The sequence below is a fragment of the Arvicanthis niloticus genome, chromosome 24 (genome assembly GCF_011762505.2).
Source record: "Arvicanthis niloticus isolate mArvNil1 chromosome 24, mArvNil1.pat.X, whole genome shotgun sequence".
In the NCBI taxonomy this organism is placed as follows: Eukaryota; Metazoa; Chordata; class Mammalia; order Rodentia; family Muridae; genus Arvicanthis; species Arvicanthis niloticus.
In genome coordinates this window covers 3576334-3594679 of record NC_133432.1, presented here as the reverse complement: position 1 = coordinate 3594679, position 18346 = coordinate 3576334, and the positions used below count along the sequence as shown (strand labels likewise).

Genomic DNA, 18346 nt, shown 5'->3' with positions numbered 1-18346 from the left:
AACATCATGACCAAGAAGCAAGTTGGAGAGGGAAGGGTTTATTCAGCTTACATTTCCACATCGATGTTTATCACCAAAGGAAGTCAGGACTGGAACTCAAACAGGTCAGGAAGCAGGAGCTGATACAGAGGCCATGGAGGGATGTTACTTACTGCTTGCTTCCCCTGGATTGCTCAGCTTGCTTTCAAACCAGGACTACCAGCCCAGGGATGCCACCACCCACAATGGGCCTTCCCTTCTTGATCACTAATTGAGAAAACGCCTTACAGCTAGATCTCATGAAGGCATTTCCTCAAGGGAGGCTCCTTTCTCTGGGATAACTCCAGCTGTGTCAAGTTGATACACAAAACCAGCCAGTACATGCACCTTCTAGAAAGTTCCTTTTCTGGAAGGAATCCAGTTCCCTGGCTGAAACTCCCCTCATCTCCACTGTTCTGAATCAAGTTGAATCTTCTGGAACTGGCTCGCCATGCTGCTTAGGCAGGTATCAAGTGCCTTGGAACAACACACACAAGACCATGTATGTTTTCTCCCGAGATGTGACATCATGGCATGGGGTTGAGAGGAGGAGAGTCTCACACACTGTCTGCTTTGTGACTGATGGCCTTCCAGCTGGCTCACTGTCATGGGAATGGATGATGGTCTCAGCAGACGATGGAATAGCAGCGTTCCATTCATGATGTGGTGGGAGCATAGACAAGCCAGGTCCTAACCAGTCTCTCTCTTCTCTCTCTCCTGTTCAGTGTGTTAGGCTTGTGTCCACTCTCCTCATGCTCTCCACGTGTCTGTAAAGCTTCACTCCACGTCAGGAGCACTCGGGAGCACAACCTCCTCGCCTAAGCCCAGCTACCTGTGTCACCATGGCTATATCGTCACGGCTTGCCCTATGGGAGCAGAAGGAAAGTGGTGTTTTTGTTTTTTTTGGGGGGGTGGGGCTGTGGTCACAGGGCCAAACTCTACCCTGGCAAGAGGGACCATGGGTGGCCCAACTCACCCCTGCTCCATACCTCAGCCAGGGAATGATAGTCTCCTGTCTCTACGCCTGCCCAGTCTGGATCTGCCGACTCCTTCCCATCCCTTAGCAGGAGGCTGGGAATGAGGGTATGGTGCAGCTGCCCTATCTATAGCCCATAGCAGCATGATGAGTTCTGAGGCAGGGGGATGAAAAAGTGTGTGTGTGGGGGAAGGGTGCAGAGGTGGGCTGTTGGCTGCCAGTCTAGTGCTGGAGGGTTTCTGTGGATCTTGCTCTGGTCACCACAGAGACCTGGACAAGGGCTCTTGACCTGGGTATTCCTCCTTCTCATTCACATTTTCCATAGGACTCCTTAAGGGCTCCTTGGTCTCTGCTATCTTCCCCTCCCCCTTTCTTCTCTCTCTCCCTCCCTTTCTCTCCCCTCCCCTCTCATTCTTTTCTTCCCTTTGCATAGACACTATTTAAAAAAAAAAGAAGGAGAATTTTTTGTCCACGGTTGGTTCCAGGGATACAGAACCCACAGAGAGGAAAACTGGTGACATAGGCCATGGTTAAGTGTCTTCCCAGCCTCTGTGTGGTTCCTGCATCCAGGAATAATCTATTATCATACTTCAAATCCCCAGGAGGCTTCTTCAAGAAGCTGGGAGGTACCACTGAGACAAACTTGGAGTGCAGTGCACCCTGGGAATATCCCTGTCTTCGGTGGGAAGAACATCTCCTGGAGTTTCTCCAGTGGCCCCTTGGGGCCAGAAGCAGGAAGGCAGGAGAGCCTGGTGTGCGAGCCACCCCTCCTGACATCTCAGAAGCTGCTCTGAGAGCAGGAAGGAGCCCCTATGACTTTGGTGACTTTGGTTCCTCTCAAGAGGAGACTCTCCAGGCAGAAGCAACCTCTCCTGTCCACACTGGTGCATTCTGTCTCCCCACACCGTCTTGGCCTCCTGGCATCCCTCAGAGTCTTTCCCCTTCTCTTTTATGCTTTTCCCCTTAGGCTCCTCCCAGTCTCCATAACAAACTAACTGTGGGGAGCCCTGGCCTCACAGGCTCACTCTTACCTCTGTCCTTGCTTCCACATACAGATTCGAGAAGAGGACAAGAGCCCCCCTCCATCCTCCCCGCCTCCTTTGTTCTCCGTCATCCCCGGAGGCTTCATCAAGCAGCTGGTTCGAGAAACAGAGAAGGAGTCCAAAGAAGCCAGGCGGAGGAAGGAGGCGGCACTCGCCTCCCCAGAAGTAGAGGTGAATGGTGGGGCGGTGTGGGCGGGGCGGGGCGGGGCGGGGGCGGGGCAGGTGATGGGTGCCTTTTCATTTGTGTCTTCTGTATTGTCCTGAGTCAGTCACTCTATCTTTGCTCTCTCTGTCCTGCGGTATTCTTCCGCTTGCTCTGTTGAGCTCCTATACAAACTGAAAAACCCACCTCCAATTGCCCACCTCTGTAGGGTCTCACATTGCTCTACTTTTCTTTTTTTTCTTTTTCTTTTTTTCTTTTTTTTTTTTTTTTTGGTTTTTCGAGACAGGGTTTCTCTGTGTAGTCTTGGCTATTCTGGAACTCACTCTGTAGACCAGGCTGGCCTCGAACTCAGAAATCCGCCTGCTTCTGCCTCCCAAGTGCTGGGATTAAAGGCGTGCGCCACCACTGCCCGGCTGCTCTACTTTTCTTAACTCCCCCATGGTTACTTTTCTTGAGACCACACAGAGCTCATTTGATCACATGACTTATGCCGATAGGAATTCCCAAAAGGCAGCAGCTGCCTCCGGCTCAGCTCTTACCCCTGAGTAGCTCTCATGCTGTGAATTAGTTCCTTGTCCCAGGCCGGCCTGGAACTTCTACTCCTGCCCATTCAGCCTCCTGAGTGGCCTGGCCACTGGCCTGTTTCAGTTCATTCAGCTCCTGCTGCCTCTATAGTGCCCTCTTGAGGCAAAGAGTGTAATGGCAGGATTGGGCTGAGAGGACCGGGGATTATAAAACCAGGTGTTGGCCTAAATCTGGAGAGTCATCCTGGCTCTGTCTTCACTTCCTCCTCCTCCTCGGCCCATTTACACCACATGTGCCTGCACCTGTCTAATGACAGGGGCTTCTCTGTGTCAGCAAGCCGATCACAACTGACTGGAAGCAGCTGTGGGGACAGCAGGTGGGTCTCATGGAAGAGACTAACAGGCTGGTTGGGCCCTGTGCCTGCTCCTGTTTGACTTAAAGCATAAACAGAGGCCACACTTACCTCGCGGATAGGGAGGTAGTCGTGTAAAATGTTCCTGTCTATCACCAATGTTCACTTAGTGATCACTGTTTAAAACTGCAATAGTCACGCCTGCTTATCAGAGGTCGGGACTGAAGCACAGAGAGGCCAAGATACTTTCCCCAGGGTCACCAGACCATGCAGAGGCAGAGCCAGGCCATGTAAAGCTCTCTTTCTGGAGCTGCCTAGGAGAGCAGATGAGTGAGGTACAGGAAACAGAGTGGACAGGAGGGGTGGAGAAAGGGCATGCCTGTTGGCCATTAGGACCAACATGAACAAGCATGGGGGTGTGTAGGGAAGGGGTAGGTGGGGCAGAACTAGTATGTACTCAGTGTGGCCAGAAAGTGAGGTGAGTGGAAACAGACCCCAAGAAGACTTGGAGGAACTGAGGATGTGTTCATGGACTTCCTATAGATTTAGGGTGGCCACCAATGCCCTGATCAGCTGGCTCACTGTCATGGGAATAGATGATGGTCTCAGCAGACGATGGAATAGCAGCGTTCCATTCATGATGTGGTGGGAGCATAGACAAGCCAGGTCCTAACCAGTCTCTCTCTTCTCTCTCTCCTGTTCAGTGTGTTAAGCTTGTGTCCACTCTTCTCATGCTGTTCTATCCAACCTCCCAGCCATCTCCCACCCACTGCCAAGCACAGATCCTGGGGATGTCAGAAGGGCTTGGGTTTCTTTAGATGGGTGAACCTGGGAATGATTGACTGCTGGTCAGGTGTGCAGCAACTAAACATGTTGTGGTCTCTTTCCTAGACCCCAGCAGTTCCCACTAACCAAACCAACAAGACCAACAATGTCCCCAAGCCTGGAAGCCAGCAGACTTCCCAGGACAGCCCATCCACAGCTCAGAACAGCACAGACATTCCAGGCAAGGAGCCCCTGGGGGCTGATGACAAGGACTCCACACCGGTGACCAGCACCAGTGGGGAGAGGCCTCAGGAGTCAGTTCCCACAGAAACACCTGCCAAAAGGACACTGCCCTTCAAGAGGGGCGTGAGGAGGGGCGACGTGTTGCTGATGGTGGCCAAGCTGGATCCAGAGTTGGCCAAGGCAGAGCAAAAGGTCCAACCTCGTGACGTCCCCACGGACAAGACCCCGGCTCCAGCCAAAGACTCTGGAGAGACAAAGAAAAGGGCAACCACAGGGACTTCCTGTGGCCCCCAGGCCTCCATGCCTGAGAAGACCAGGACTAGGGGTGTTGAAGATACAGGGCAAATCACAAAAGGTGGGAACTGTCAGGGCACAGAGAGAAAGAGGAGCCAGGACCCCCAGACCAACGGGCAAAAAGAAAGTGAGTCTCAGAGCACAGAGGAGCAGGGGACCAGGTCCCAAGCTCAGGAGGCAGGAAACAAGGGGCAACTGGGAACAGCAGAGAAAAAAGGAGAGGGTCCCCCAAAGAAGATGGAAAAAGAAGATGGACCCAAAATTGCAGGGGCTGAAGTGAGACCTGTGGAGCCCCCAGTCCCTCTAAGGAAGTGGGGAGGTTCCTTGGGCCGAAGGAGCAAGTGGGACAGTCCTCAGAGCAAGAACAGAGTAACAGAATCACATCGGAAGGATGAGAAGACTGGGGACCTGCAAAGCCCAGCGGTAGAGAGGAGCGGTGGGCAGCCAACGGAGCCCACGGGGCAACAGCAGGAGGCTCCGGCGAGGATGGAAGAAAAGGTGGGGAGACCTCAGAAGAAGCTGGTGACACCGGGGAAACCCCGGGAGCTCCCTGGTGTGGCAGCGGAGACTCAGAGTCCTGAAGAAAGCTGCAAGGCCCCAGACGGAATTCCTACAACGGGGATATCAGCAGAGGCTGGAAAGAGGGAGGGCCAGCCGGAGAGCAGGGTGCAGGGAGCGGAGGAGCCCCGTGTGCGCACGGAGAAAGAAGTGGATGTCATGGAGCCTCAGGCAGAAGGTCACATAGAGTCTGTTCCTGAGGCCGGCATGGAAAGACCCTCTATACTGAGCCCTATGGAGGAGAAGCAGATCCTGCAGGAACCAGACAGAGGGGGCCAGAGTGCAGACTCCGACCAGGTGATGGGCTGTGGGCTATGGGGCCTGAGGATGGGAAGGACCTGCCTTAGGGGAGGCCACAGGGTGGGCAGAGGGCTAGCCAAGCTCAACACTCCCCAGGAGAGTACTCCTGAAGAGCTAGGCCCCTAGGCTCCACGCGGCCCCTCCCTAGACTAGACTTCTCCCCTGGTCTCCTAATACAACTTAGTGGTTACCGCGTCCCTTGTTACCCACAATTCTATGGGCTAGCACTGCGTGTTAGACTCTCGGGCTATGCCCTCCCTGGTGGCTCTGTGAAAGCTCCTGTGGGAGCCATCAGGGATCCCTACCTCAACCCCGGGGCTGGTGGGGTTTGCTGATTAGGCGACATTCTTTTCGCTCCCAGGCTTACGAGGATAGATGGTACGAGGCACAGAAAGTCTGGCTGGTTCAGAAGGATGGGTTCACGCTTGGTAAGTGGGCTCAGGCTGGCCTCGGGGGTAGGAAGGGGGGGTCCCACTCGTTTCTCATGTCTCTTCCCACCACCAGCCCTCAGCCAGTTTTATTTCACTCCCAAGGCAAGAGGGTAGGGGAGAGGCTGAGATGAGGGTAGGACCTGTAGCTGCCAGCGGGCTGAGAGTCCGCATTCCAAGTCCATCTTGTTGGCCAGTTGAGGCTGAAGGATGTGTTCTGAGAAGTGATTCTGCATTCTGTTATCATCCCGATCTGACTTAGGCGTGGGACCTCGGTGGACCTCACCCTTTGAGGGGCTTGCTCAGTGCTGTCACTGAAAGGCTTGGAGCAGTGGTTCTTAACACTGTCACCCTTTAACACGGTTCCTCATGTGTCGTGGTGGCTCCCCCAAACGTAAAGTTATTTTCGTCGCTACTTCATAACTGTAATGTTGCTGCTGTTATGAATTGTAACGTAAATATCTGTGTTTTCGGATGGTCTTAGGCGACCCCAGTGAATAGGGTCATTTGACCCTAAAGGGGTTGTGACCCACATAAGAATCACATGGGCTTAGGGGGGTGGCAGCTGAGGTTCTTTATGTGAGCAGAACTCCAATAGAACCTTTCAGTCTATCCCAAGTTCAGGCTGGAGCTTCCTGGCCTGGCTCAGACTCTTCCCTCTGCTCACTTTCCCTCCCATCCCTTCTCCTCCCCTCCCTTCCTTTCCTATCCCCTCCTCTCCCTTCCCCTCCCTTCCTTTCCTATCCCCTCTTCTCTCTTCCCCTCCCCTGCCCTCCTACCCCCTCCTTTCCCCTCTTGTCTCTGGCTGCCCACACAGCAACGGTGCTTAAACCAGATGAGGGGACAGCTGACCTGCCCGCTGGAAGGGTGCGGCTCTGTATCGATTCGGACAGGACTGTCACCGAAGTGGATGAGGAGCAGGTCCACCGGGTGAGTGGCCCCTCCTCCCCACTGCTGCTCTGCCCCCTCTGTCCCCACCCCTGTGGCTCTGCTGGTGAGATTCCATCATGGGATCATTCACAGCATCTTTTAACCTCTTCGTGAAGACAAGCCTGCCGGCTCCCTGTCGCCGTGGTTCTGACTGGTCCGAGCAGGAGATTACTTCTTGTTTTGTGAAAACTACTGTTCCATAGACATGCTTCCGTTTTCACCCTGGATGCCAGAGAACTCAGCTAAATGGGCAGGTTGCCATGGAAGCATAGGTTCGAATGGTGTGTACTTTGGGCATCAACCTTTCTCTTAGGGGTTTGTGCACACCTCTAAGGGATCGTGAGCTTTGGTGAAGAAGGTGGTTGGTCACTGACTTCCACCCCTGGGTGTCACAGGGCCTGTCTAGTGTTCCTCTCCAGGACTTAAAAAGCAGATGGTAGGAAGAGGCGTGTACCCATAGGACGCCAGTACATGATACACCCGGGGGTGGTGGTGGTGGTGGTGGGGTTACTTGGCCTGTCTTGGAGACAACAGCCTCACAGGGCAGTGCATCCAGGATGTGGAGACAAAAGTGAAGAAGATCGACAGGTCAAGGAGAGGGGCTGTCACTTCCCCCATCTTTGTCACATGCCCTTTACATGACAAGACCAAGCAATGTGTGGACACATGTATTCATGAGGGTGTGTCTGCAGGCATTTGTGCATGTACATGTCTGTGCATGTGTGGTGTGGTGCTGGTGGGTTAGGGGCCAAGGAATCCAGAGGAGATACTTTGTGATGTCTTTAGGCCAACCCCTCTGAGCTGGACCAAGCTGAGGACCTGGCTTCTCTGGTCAGCGTCAACGAGTCCAGCGTCCTGAACACACTTCTACAGCGATACCGGGCTCAGCTGCCACACACCTGCTCGGGGCCTGATCTGATTGCCCTGCAGCCCCGGATGACCACAGTGCCCTCTTCAGGGAAGGTGAGGTGGGACCATGGTGGTGGTGGTGGGGGCGGGGGCAGAGACAGGCGGAAGGCTCCTTGCCTGGGTATTATAGGAAGAACAGTCAGCACCCAGGAAACCCTCAGCTCTGCTTGAGATGGGAATCTTGGATTTGGCAAGATTTTTCTGCTCCCTAGAGGGGAGTGGTGAGCTCTGGTCCAAAGTGGAGGTGTGACATTTTAAAACGGCTGTGGCACCCGTCTGGAAAACCATTTCATGGACACACAAGCAGGGCAAAGGTCACACTGTGACTCCTCTGAGTTCCTAACATGCACTAGACTCTCGGAAGTCTCATATGTCCACCTTCATGTGGAGACGGAAGCTCTGTTCACCCTGATATTTGTCTATTATCCCTTAAGTGGAGGAAAGGGTATTTTTTGAGTGGGGTTAGTAATGAAAGCAAAGGTTCATAGCGCCACCTGGTGGAGTGTTATGGACTACACCAACGTCCTCGTAGCCTGTCCCTGGCAGCTATTTGCTGTTGACTGGTGGGCTCTGAGGAAACTCAACCCTGCTGTCCTATGGGCTTCTAGGGAGGGAAGACAGGCCACAGATGGTAAAGCCCACAATGGCCGGAGTGGGCTGAATGACTGTGGACAAGGATAGGACTGGAAGAAGCCAGTGGGGGAGAGGCATGCATCAGAGGTTCTGGGTGTGACTTGTGTAGGGACAGACTCACAGGACCCTGGGCTACAGACAGATGGACAGATGCTCCCTAACTGCAGCCCTCATCTGTCAGTGCTGTGAAGCCCTACTGCTCATTGCAGTCTCATGGGGTAATGTCCACTCCAGGTCTCTCTTAAGCCTGGGCATTGAAGATTGGTCGAAGGCACCTGCAAGGGCTCCAAGTAGCGCTGCCCTGGCCCTCCCTGTGAGGGCCACTGTGCTTTATCTCTTTTCTCCTCCAGTCTTCCTGCCTCTCAAGTCTTCTATGAAGCCATCTTGGCCCAGTCAGCCCCTGGCCCCAAACAGCCACCAGCTGGGGGTCAGACCCGTGGTGGCCTGGGACTAGGATCAGCTTGCATACGGGCTAGGTAGCCTCAGGACACAGAGAGGGACATGTTCCTTGGGGTTGGAGCATGTTGAAGGGTTCACAGATGTGAGCACATATGTGAATGTGGGGTGTAGCTGGGGAGTCTCTGGAGAAGATGCTGCTATGCACTCTTAACAGATGCAAAGCATCGTGTGCAGGCCTGTGGGTACCCATGGGTATCAGGCATGCAGCATTTGTTTTCTTCACAGTGGGGGCCTGGAACTGGAACTTGCTCATGAATGCAAGTCTTCAGGGTAACTGCAGCTCCAGGCTCAGACCCTCGCATCTTTGGATGCCCCGGGCTCTGAGCTGCATACAGTAGGGCAGGCCTTGTCCCATGACTCCCACTTTAAGAACTTACCTAGTGCTAGTTCCAACTGGTTTGGGATAAAAGGCTCAAGGTGGGGTGAAACCACTCTGGTTCTGGTTCCCCAAACTACAGGTCCGAGCTATGAGGAGGACTTTCTGGGCTCGTGTCCTGGTTCCTCCAAGTCTCAGGGCGAAAAGCCAAGACTAGGCCCGGTCCCACGGCCACTATGGGGTTTGGTGGCCTTGCGCTTCCAATCCTGTTCTTTCTAGGATTCCCACATGCCTGGGCCTCCTTGGCCTCCCCTGTCTCCATGGGTGTTTCTGTCTAGACTCTGTCAAGGTCACCTGACACAACCAAGGCTGCTTGAGCAACCTCCTTCTCCTTGACCCTGGGCAGCATGGAGGATCCACTCACCCCCTTCAGGGCTCCAGGGCCAGTCTTGTCCTTCCCTGGTCCTTTAACACCCAGGTTCCTCTGAGACTTTGGAAAACTTTATACACCAGAGAGAGAAAGCTGCTCCTTCTTCCTCCCTCTTTTCCTCCCTCCCTCTCTCCGCTGTCTGTCTGTCTGTCTGTCTGTCTATCTGTCTGTTAGGAGTATTGGAGATGGAACCCAGGGTCTCTCACTAGGCAAGCACTGTACCAGCGAGTCACACCCAGGCCCCTCTCTTTTGAAAATCTGAGATAGTCTCACTGGCTTGCCTCAGGCTGTCTGTGAACCCCTCTATAGCCCAGGCAGGCCCCAAGTTTGCAATTCCCCTACTTGAGCCTCTTGAGTAGCTGCAGTCACAGGCGTATATCACCATATCCAGCTCTTTGTCTTTAAAACCTGGATTGTTGAAGCCTAACTTGTACCCAGTTCAATCCGGCTTTCTCTGGGACCCTTTCTTCTGATTGTGAGGTGCTTGCTGTGGTCCTGCACAGGATAGCCATCATTTAGAGAGGGCTCAGGGCTCTCTCTCTCTCTCTCTCTCTCTCTCTCTCTCTCTCTCTCTCTCTCTCTCTTTCTCTGTGATTGGTCTCACCCACAGAGTTCCCCCAGAAGCCCTAGATACGCTTTCTGTTATGTTCAGTGTGACCTGTGATGTAAGGATCTCTGTGACCACACCTTTCTTTCTCTTGGGCGTGTCCCTGGAGCAGTTTGTGGGCTATGTGATGTGTGCCCAGCTTTCTGTGGAGGAAGTTCCAGCCAGTGCACTGCAGTGACATCATCATTCAGCACCTGCTTGCATTGTCTGAGGGTCTTGCTTGCGCCACGTCTTCATCAGAACCCAGCAGTGACTTCTCAGTCAGTTTCATGGCCAGGGAGATATCTCAGTTTGTTTCCTTGGCAGACATCACTAATTGATAGCCATTCCCAGTTTCTGTGCTCGATATTACTAATCAACTGTGCTGATTTTCCCAGATACCCTTGCTGGCGAATCGGACCCAACGATTTAACTAACCGATGCAATGAACCCCTTCTGGTTGAGCCTTTAATGAGCTTATCAGTTGCTCAGGACTCCTAGTGAGCCAGCTCTAGACGACACTTGCAGGCTGGCTGGGAGGCTAACAACTGTCATCTTGTGGCAGGTACCCCGAGGCCGCCAGGATGGCCTGCCTGCCCATGTAACGTCCCTGGCTCAGCGTGCCTACTGGGCACTGCTGAGCCAGCGGAGAGACCAGAGCATTGTGGCACTGGGCCGCAGTGGAGCCGGGAAGACCACCTGCTGTGAGCAGGTTCTGGAGCACCTGGTGGGCATGGCAGGCAGTGTGGATGGCAGGGTGTCAGGTACGGTGGCCCACGGGTGACAAGTGGATGGGAGCAGGGACGGGGAGATGTGGGGGTCCTGGGTTGTTCTTCTCTAAGTCTGTCCAGCTGCCGTTCACTGAACACAGATAAATAAGGGTCCTGTACTAACCCAGGAAGCTGCTGCTCCATCATATACCTCTGCCAGGATAACAATACACCTCTCTCGTGACATTGGTGGCCTTTACAGTGGTCACACACTGGGACAATTAGAAGCAGGAACTTGACTGCTGCCACCTGCTGGAAGCCATCCAGTAAGACAGGTTGATGGTTTCTAGGGAGTGTGTATCCTTGAGCAGTCAGTACACAGCCTACTCCGCTGTACAGAGAGTCCAAGAAGCAAACATGAAGCAGAGCTGAGAGCTAGAGGGGAGACAGAGCTACAGGAGACTACAATGCTCTGGAGAGTGCTGCTGTGCTGGCTGGGGAGGGGCCTGGCAAGAACGCAGGAAGGGTGCAGTGGGCCTTAAAGACTGTCCGTTAGCATCATGGATAATGATGACAATATTCACAGCCATCGGTGTGGCCATCTCCAGGGACCCTGGGCTAGGTCTGCTTCCAACCACAGGAGCTCTGTGATTTTAACAGGACTGGGGGTGGGGGGGATAGTGATTATGATTTGAGATTTATAGATAAAGGCATTGAAAACCAGAGAGGTTAACTGGGGTTCTCAGTCACACATTAATGTCTCCATGGAGCCTTCATAGACATTTCTCTGCTCCTCCTCCTTCTCCCCCCCACAGACACACACACACACACACACACACACACACACACACACTCACACACACACACTCACACACACACTCACACACACTCACACACACTCACATACACACACACACTCACATACACACACACACTCACATACACACTCACACACACACTCACACACACACTCACACACACACACACACTCACACACTCACTCACACACACACTCACACACACACTCACACACACTCACACACATAATGCACATACACACATGCACACACATGTTTATCTAGAAAGCATACATGTGCACGTGTGTGTGCATGAGTGTATGTATACTCTAGATGAGCATACTTTTCATTCCCTTCAATAATCAATAATGGAGTCTGTCCATCCTGGGGACACTGCCTCCTGGGATCCACGCACCAGACGGCACTGGTGATACCACCATTGCCGCCTACAGGCACTTTCCAGGCACAGCACAGAGCATTGTTAAGTTGATCAACCTTTCAGAGCTGCGCCAGAAACACTGTTATCATTCTAGGGAGGGGCCTCCTGAAGCTTGAGGAAGATAACCATTTGCTTCTCTGTTGCAAAGGGCAGAGCCCCCTTGGGCTTCTCTTAGAGGCTGTGCCTGCTGCCCCGCCTTCTGTGGTCTCTCTAGCACTTAGCTTACTGAGCTGGGGATAAGTGTGGGGCTGGTTTAGACTCTCTCAGACTGGTTCTGCTGTGTATGTGAATGTGGGAGACAGGAAGGAGTCTACCCAGATGTCTGGTACAGTATACAGGGCTTGTGGCCACTCAGAGAATACCTTTGGGAGATCCCAGGACTTTCAGGCCCTCTGGTGGCCCTGAGGTGTTAGGAGAATACTCCACCCTCATGCCCTCACCCCCTGTCACTCAAAATCATCTCTATCCTACCCATGACTTTGAGAGTCAGGGTTGAGGCAGCTGCTGGAACTCATGGAGCAACTGCAGTTCAAAGCCAAGCTGGGGACTCACCAGAGATCCCACCTCAGGGAATGAAGACCAGGATGGGTCTTGAGAAAGGTCACCCTGCTTAAGGCACAAGTGACACCTCCCCTCTGTCTCCTGACAGTGGAGAAGCTCCGGGCTACCTTCACTGTCCTCCGGGCCTTTGGCTGTGTGTCCACTGGCCACAGTCGTAGGGCCACCCGCTTTGCCATGGTGATGTCCCTGGACTTCAATGCCACTGGCCGAGTCACAGCCGCTCAGCTTCAGGTGAGGCTTGGGGACGGGCACGGGCTCTTTAAGATGTGTTGTCTCCAGCCTGCACCTACATTTCCAAGTCAGGACCCTGGGGTAATAAGTTGGCACCCTGGAATGTTAAAAGCAGCTAGCATGGTATGACTCTCGGGTGGGGGCTCAATGCAGTAGGAGCAGAATCCAGATGCTTGTTGAAATGTAACAGATGCACACAGAAACCTGTCCCCTTGTGCCACACATGTGGCCTGCCCCTCTCTCCAACATTCCAGTTGAACAGAAAAGAAAATGAGGGCTTTAGAGAGAAAGACTTCACAGCACCTGGTGACAGCCCAGATCAGAGAGATCTGGCTCTTCAGCACCAACCATGGCCTTTCCTCTGCTGGTATCCCCGGTGCAGGCTTCAGTGAGGGAGGCGCTCTGGCCTTTCCTGGAAGCTGGAGAATCCCATGGCTGGGTTGATTACCTGTGGGGCTCTGAACCTTGGGTGCTGGTGAGGTCACCCTTTAGTGAGGCCCCAGGGAGTGTTGGTGTGGGATACCCTGGTAGGGCCTTTGGGAACCACATCTAGGACAGGGGATGACATTTCCCAACTCTGTCCTCACAGACAATGCTTCTGGAGAACAGCCGTGTGGCCCGGCAGCCACAAGGGGAAGGGAACTTCGAAGTTTTCTCTCAGCTGCTGGCTGGGCTGGATGTAAATCTCAGGTGAGTATGTAGGACAGGCTGAGCCGGCTGAGGCAGGGGGATAAAGAAAACCCAGTGGAAACTCTATCCAAAGCTGAAAGGCTGGGGTACCTGGTGACCAAGCCTCTGATCTCAGTTGCCTGGGCACTGTACAGGGACTTGGTTACGTTTCATCTGCTCTGAACTCCAGTCTGTCTCTTCATTGTGTGAGGCTGGAGCATGGGGTCATTAGGAAGGGAGGCCTGCAGCCTGGGGCAGCTGGGCGGTATGGTGTGTGTGACCCTGCAATGGGACACCTCCTGCTCTGAAGCTTGAGCTGGGGCACACCCCTCACTTCCACAATCCCCTCTTCCAGGACGGAGCTGAACCTGCACCAGATGGCAGAGAGCAGTGCCTTTGGCATGGGCCTGTGGTCCAAGGTGAGTGGCCTGCCTCTCACCTCTCAGGGTGCACTGGCATCCCAGGGCCAGGGAGGGAGGTGATGGAGGCCCCCCCCCCCCCCCCCGTGACCCACTGTCTCCTTTTGCTCAGGTCTGTAGTTGGCAGTGGTGGTCATGTGGGGGCAGCAGGATCCCTAGCCGAGTAGCAGGATCCCTTGGTGGGGTCTGGGCTGGTTGAGGAAGCGAGACTTGTCCTTGACCACGGGAAAATGTGGTGGGAGAGGGTGAGGCACGGTACCTTGAAGCACGCGTCTCCCTTCAACCCTGTCTCCAACTGTCTCCAGTGAGACCTGAGAGAGCTTAGCATGGTTCCGCCTGAGTCTGGTAGTAGGGGGAGCTCTTGAGGCTGATGTAGAGAGGTGGGCGCCCTCTGCTGGTTGCTGTTTATGGTCCTAAGCAGAGATGAGGGATGGGGGGGGGAGTGGGGGGAGGGGAGAAATGGGGGAGGGGTGGGGATAGAAGAAGGAAGGGCCCTGAAGGTTGGCTGCTCCTTTAAGGGACTGACCATTCACTCCTTAGTTAGTTTTGTTCATTTCTAACGCTGTTCTCTTGGCTTCCTTTGCTCTCATTCGTTGTGATGATGCTGGGGTGAAAGGTCAGGATTCTGGCACCCATCTGAGATTTCACTGTAGTAAGGAAGACAGCCGTGAAAATTAATGTGACTATTTGAGAGAAGACTACTAGGAAGAAGTGAGGCTGTGTGCACCAGAGAGTGACTTAAGGAGATGTTTGGCCTGAGGCAGGGAAGGCTTCATAGCCAGGGGACACTGGGCCTGGCTGACATTGGATTTTGAAGGATGAGTAGCAGTTCACCAGGTAGAGGGAAGACAAACCAGATAAAGGAACTACAAGGAGATGCACAGACCCTCAACAAGACACTTGCAAATTAACTCTAGGAGCACATGAAAAAGATCATCCGTAGTGAGAAACTGTCTTCACTCCAGGGCTGCAGGCATGGCTCAGTGTTTGTGAATCAGTAACTATAATACAGCCCATAAATGGAGTCAAGGTCACAGGTCACAAGATCCTGTCCACGGATGATGAAAGGGCTTTTGACAAAATCCAACATCCCTGCATGATCAAAGTTCTGAGGAGCTCGGGTTAGAAGTGCGTCTCGGTGGCACTATGAGGTTAGATTGTGGGGTTAGAGGTCACCACCCAGCTGAACGGCAAAACCCAAAGCCTTCCCCCTGAAATGAAGACCAAGACAAAGTGTCCACTCTCCACCCCACTTGGCACAGCAGTGGAGACTTCGCAGGACAGCGAGACAGAAGCCGACAGAAAGGCACAGCAGGGAAGGAGGAAGACAATGTGTCATTATTTGCAGGCATGTGATTCTGTGACCCATAAGACCCCACCAGGAATCTCAGAGCAGGCCTCTCAGCAGAGTCAGGACACAAACCTCATACACACACAAAGCAGAGCCCTCTTGTGAGCCAATGGCGAGCGTCTGAGAAAGAAATGAAGGACTCGGTCACATTCACCACAGCAAACACCTCAAAATAAAATGTAACCCAGGAGATGAGAGCCCTTGGCACCAAAATGGTAAAACACCGAGGGAAGAGATCGAAGGAGTCACTAGAAGACAGAAAGGCCGCCCACGCTCAGGGATTGACAGACTAATGGTGTAAGTGGCTGCCACTGATGTACAGAGGCCACCTACAGACTGGACATATCCACCCAGGTTCCAATGCCATTCCTCACAGAGAGACAACCCTGAAACTCACGCAGAAGCAGAAGAGACTCCAGGTAGCCAAACGATCCTGAGCAAAAGCAAGACTGCAGGAGGTGCCATACCTCCTGATTTCTAGTTAATCTGCAGAGTCAGAGTGATGAAAACACCGTAGGACAGACGTGTTGATGAACGGATAGAATCACAATCACATACTCAGATCTGAGCCTGTGTACCCACAACTGAAAATACACAATGGGAAAGTGACATCTGGGAAAACTGGGTGCCCATGCAGTGGATGAAGCTCCACTCCTTACTCCTAAGCCACCAACTTCAGATGCACCCCAGACTGTCCTGTGATAGTGTGAGGCTCACGCTCCAGAGCTGCTGTAGGGGAACACTCAGTAGGACTCCAGTCACCCAGGGGACAACACCAACACTGGCAAAGGGGACCCCATGGAAGAGACACATAAACAGAAACCAACAAAACCCCACAGAGCTTCTGTCTAGCACAGGACACAAAAGAAAAATCTGGCTTACAGAATTTTCAGAGCTGGCAGTGAGTTATCTAGAATTTGTATGTAGAATACACAAAGAACTCCAAAAATGAGAAACCAAAACACCCATTAACAACGAACTAATAAAACGAGCAGACGCTGCTCAAAAGATGAGACACAAACGGCCCATTTGGAATGGCAGTCATAAAAAAAAAATAACAATAACCACAACAAAAACTACAAACGCTGGCGGGAACTCGGGGCCCCTCCTGTGCCATAGTGGGAGGGGGTGTGAATGGGTCCAGTCACCGTGGAAGCCGGAATGGAGGCTCCTTCGGAAACTAGAGTCTACGTGACCCCAGGGGCTTAGCTGGGCATTAACGTGGAGGTCCCTAGTCAACATACCACAGGGACACCGGCACAGCAACATTCACCAAACGGCAGCTGTAAGTTCTGGAACTGCCTGGTGTCCACAGAGAGATGAATAAAGAAAATGCAAGGTTCATGATGGAGATTTATGTAGCTGCAAAGAGGAAGGAGGTAGTCAGCTGAGGAAAAAAAAAAAAAAAAAGATGCTCTGGGAGAAGCGGGTTAGGCGAATTAAGCCGAGAAGCGTGCTAACGTCACCGAGAAGCGTGTGGTCCCTGCATTGTGCCTCCTATGTTTGCATAGACACACGAAATCATGGATGTGCATATGTAACAGTAGAACCGAAGCTGAGGCGACACGGACTCAGCGAGAAGGGCCCATGAGTGAGCGGCATCTCAGCTGTGGCGACAGTTGTGGTTAGATAGCTGCCTCTGCTGCCGGGGCGTTCGCTATCCATGCCCCGCCCCAACCCCTGCTATGGTCAGCTGTGATGGCAGAAAAGCGGGAGAGGAACAAGTCTGGAGTTTTTTTTAAGCCGTTGTGAGTTCTTGTGTGCTCTGCCTCTGCTTTAGCATTACTTGTTATCGCTCCCTCTTGGTGCCTCAGTTTCCCCACTGAAGTGGGGTGGGTCTGCGTTTCTTTCTCGCCACTTGGGGAGTCGGGCTCGTGCGACACCAACACGATGCTCAGGGGAGGCGCAACGCAGTCTAAAGTAGGGGTCCCAGGTCATGGCGTTTTTCCAGGGCTGGGATGGAGGCTGTTTCTCAAACTCCTGGGCACCCAGAGGCTGCTGGGAACCGCCAAGGGTGGTGGACTTGTGATGAGCCCGGGGGTCGAGGGCGGGGTGGGCAATCGGGCTTAGCTCAAGGTGAGAGCCAGGTTTCTGCAGGGGCCTTCTGTGTGACACTTAGGCTCAGCTCTGTGCGACGAAGGCTTCCCCCCACCCCCACAGCCGTCTTTGATGGAGACAGTCCTTGTTTGTGCAAACTATTTATTCAAGGCGGAAAGGATGCACACGGCTTACTCAGGGTGGACCAGAGATTAAATACCTTTTTCTGGAAGGGATGCCCAGGACAGGAAGCTCATTGGCTAGACATTGGGGCCTACCTAGATACCTCATTAGCATGGAAAACTCTGGGCTCTATGCTCCTGTGACCAATGGTCACGGTCTTCTTAGTGGGGTGTCGTGGTCACGTGCTCCAGGACTGGAATCTGATTGGCTGCCAGTGAACTCCTGCGGTTCTCAAATCAGGGTTCTAAAGTTTGCTACAATCTTACCAGTTCTGGCGGCCACAGTGAGTGTGCTGGAGAGCGATTGAGAGTTCTGAGGGGTTTGTAGTGTGGCCTTGTGACTTCTACCTTGAGCAAGCTGCCAAGCACATGACCATGGCACACATGCCACAGGCGGTGCACACACACACACACACACACACACATACACACACCCCTACCTCTAAGCCACCCGCCGAGCCTTCCTGTAACCACTGTGCCCTGCCTGAGCCTCACGCAAAGCTATGTGCTTGCTGCGGTGTGAACTGTACAGACCCAGAATGTTGGAGATTTAACCCTTAAAATCATTGTGTCTGTCGTGGGGACTTTGGGAGCTGTTCAGGATTCAGTGCCGCTCCGAGGCTCCTCCCATGACAGCATTGGTGGCTTTATATGGAGAAGATGCCCTGAGCTGGCCAGCTTTCTCTTTCTCGCTGTGTGCTGGCTCTGCTGGGGATAGCCTCAGGCTCCAGGAGGTGCAACACTGCGCTCTGAGCTCCTCAGACAGCCATTCCAAGGGGAGACTCTGTGTGTGTGTGTGTGTGTGTGTGTGTGTGTGTGTGTGTGTGTGGCCTGTGGGCCATGGTCACGTGCTCAGCAACTCAGCTCAGGGTTGATCTCACCCAGTCTCAAACACTTTAAACTAGTGACAGGCAGCAGATGAAGGGCAACCTTTCGGGTCAGACATCTTTGACTCAGCATTGACTTTGGAAGCCTCACACAGGAGTAAGTATAGCATTAGCTCGTTCTTTTTCCTTGCTGTA

The 18346-nt window shown here is 53.3% G+C and overlaps 1 protein-coding gene across 1 annotated transcript in view; it reads left to right on the top strand.

Annotated features, from left to right (window-relative positions):
- The first annotated feature begins 1806 nt into the window (after positions 1-1806).
- Myo18b (myosin XVIIIB) overlaps positions 1807-18346 on the top strand; it is a 186033-nt gene continuing 169493 nt past the window's right edge. The window contains exons 1-10 of the mRNA XM_076922279.1: positions 1807-1878; positions 2014-2208; positions 3969-5234; positions 5599-5665; positions 6483-6595; positions 7382-7558; positions 10494-10692; positions 12524-12666; positions 13256-13356; positions 13691-13754. Coding sequence (XP_076778394.1) covers positions 1807-1878; positions 2014-2208; positions 3969-5234; positions 5599-5665; positions 6483-6595; positions 7382-7558; positions 10494-10692; positions 12524-12666; positions 13256-13356; positions 13691-13754 — 2397 coding nt within the window. The remainder of the gene's footprint in view (positions 1879-2013; positions 2209-3968; positions 5235-5598; positions 5666-6482; positions 6596-7381; positions 7559-10493; positions 10693-12523; positions 12667-13255; positions 13357-13690; positions 13755-18346) is intronic.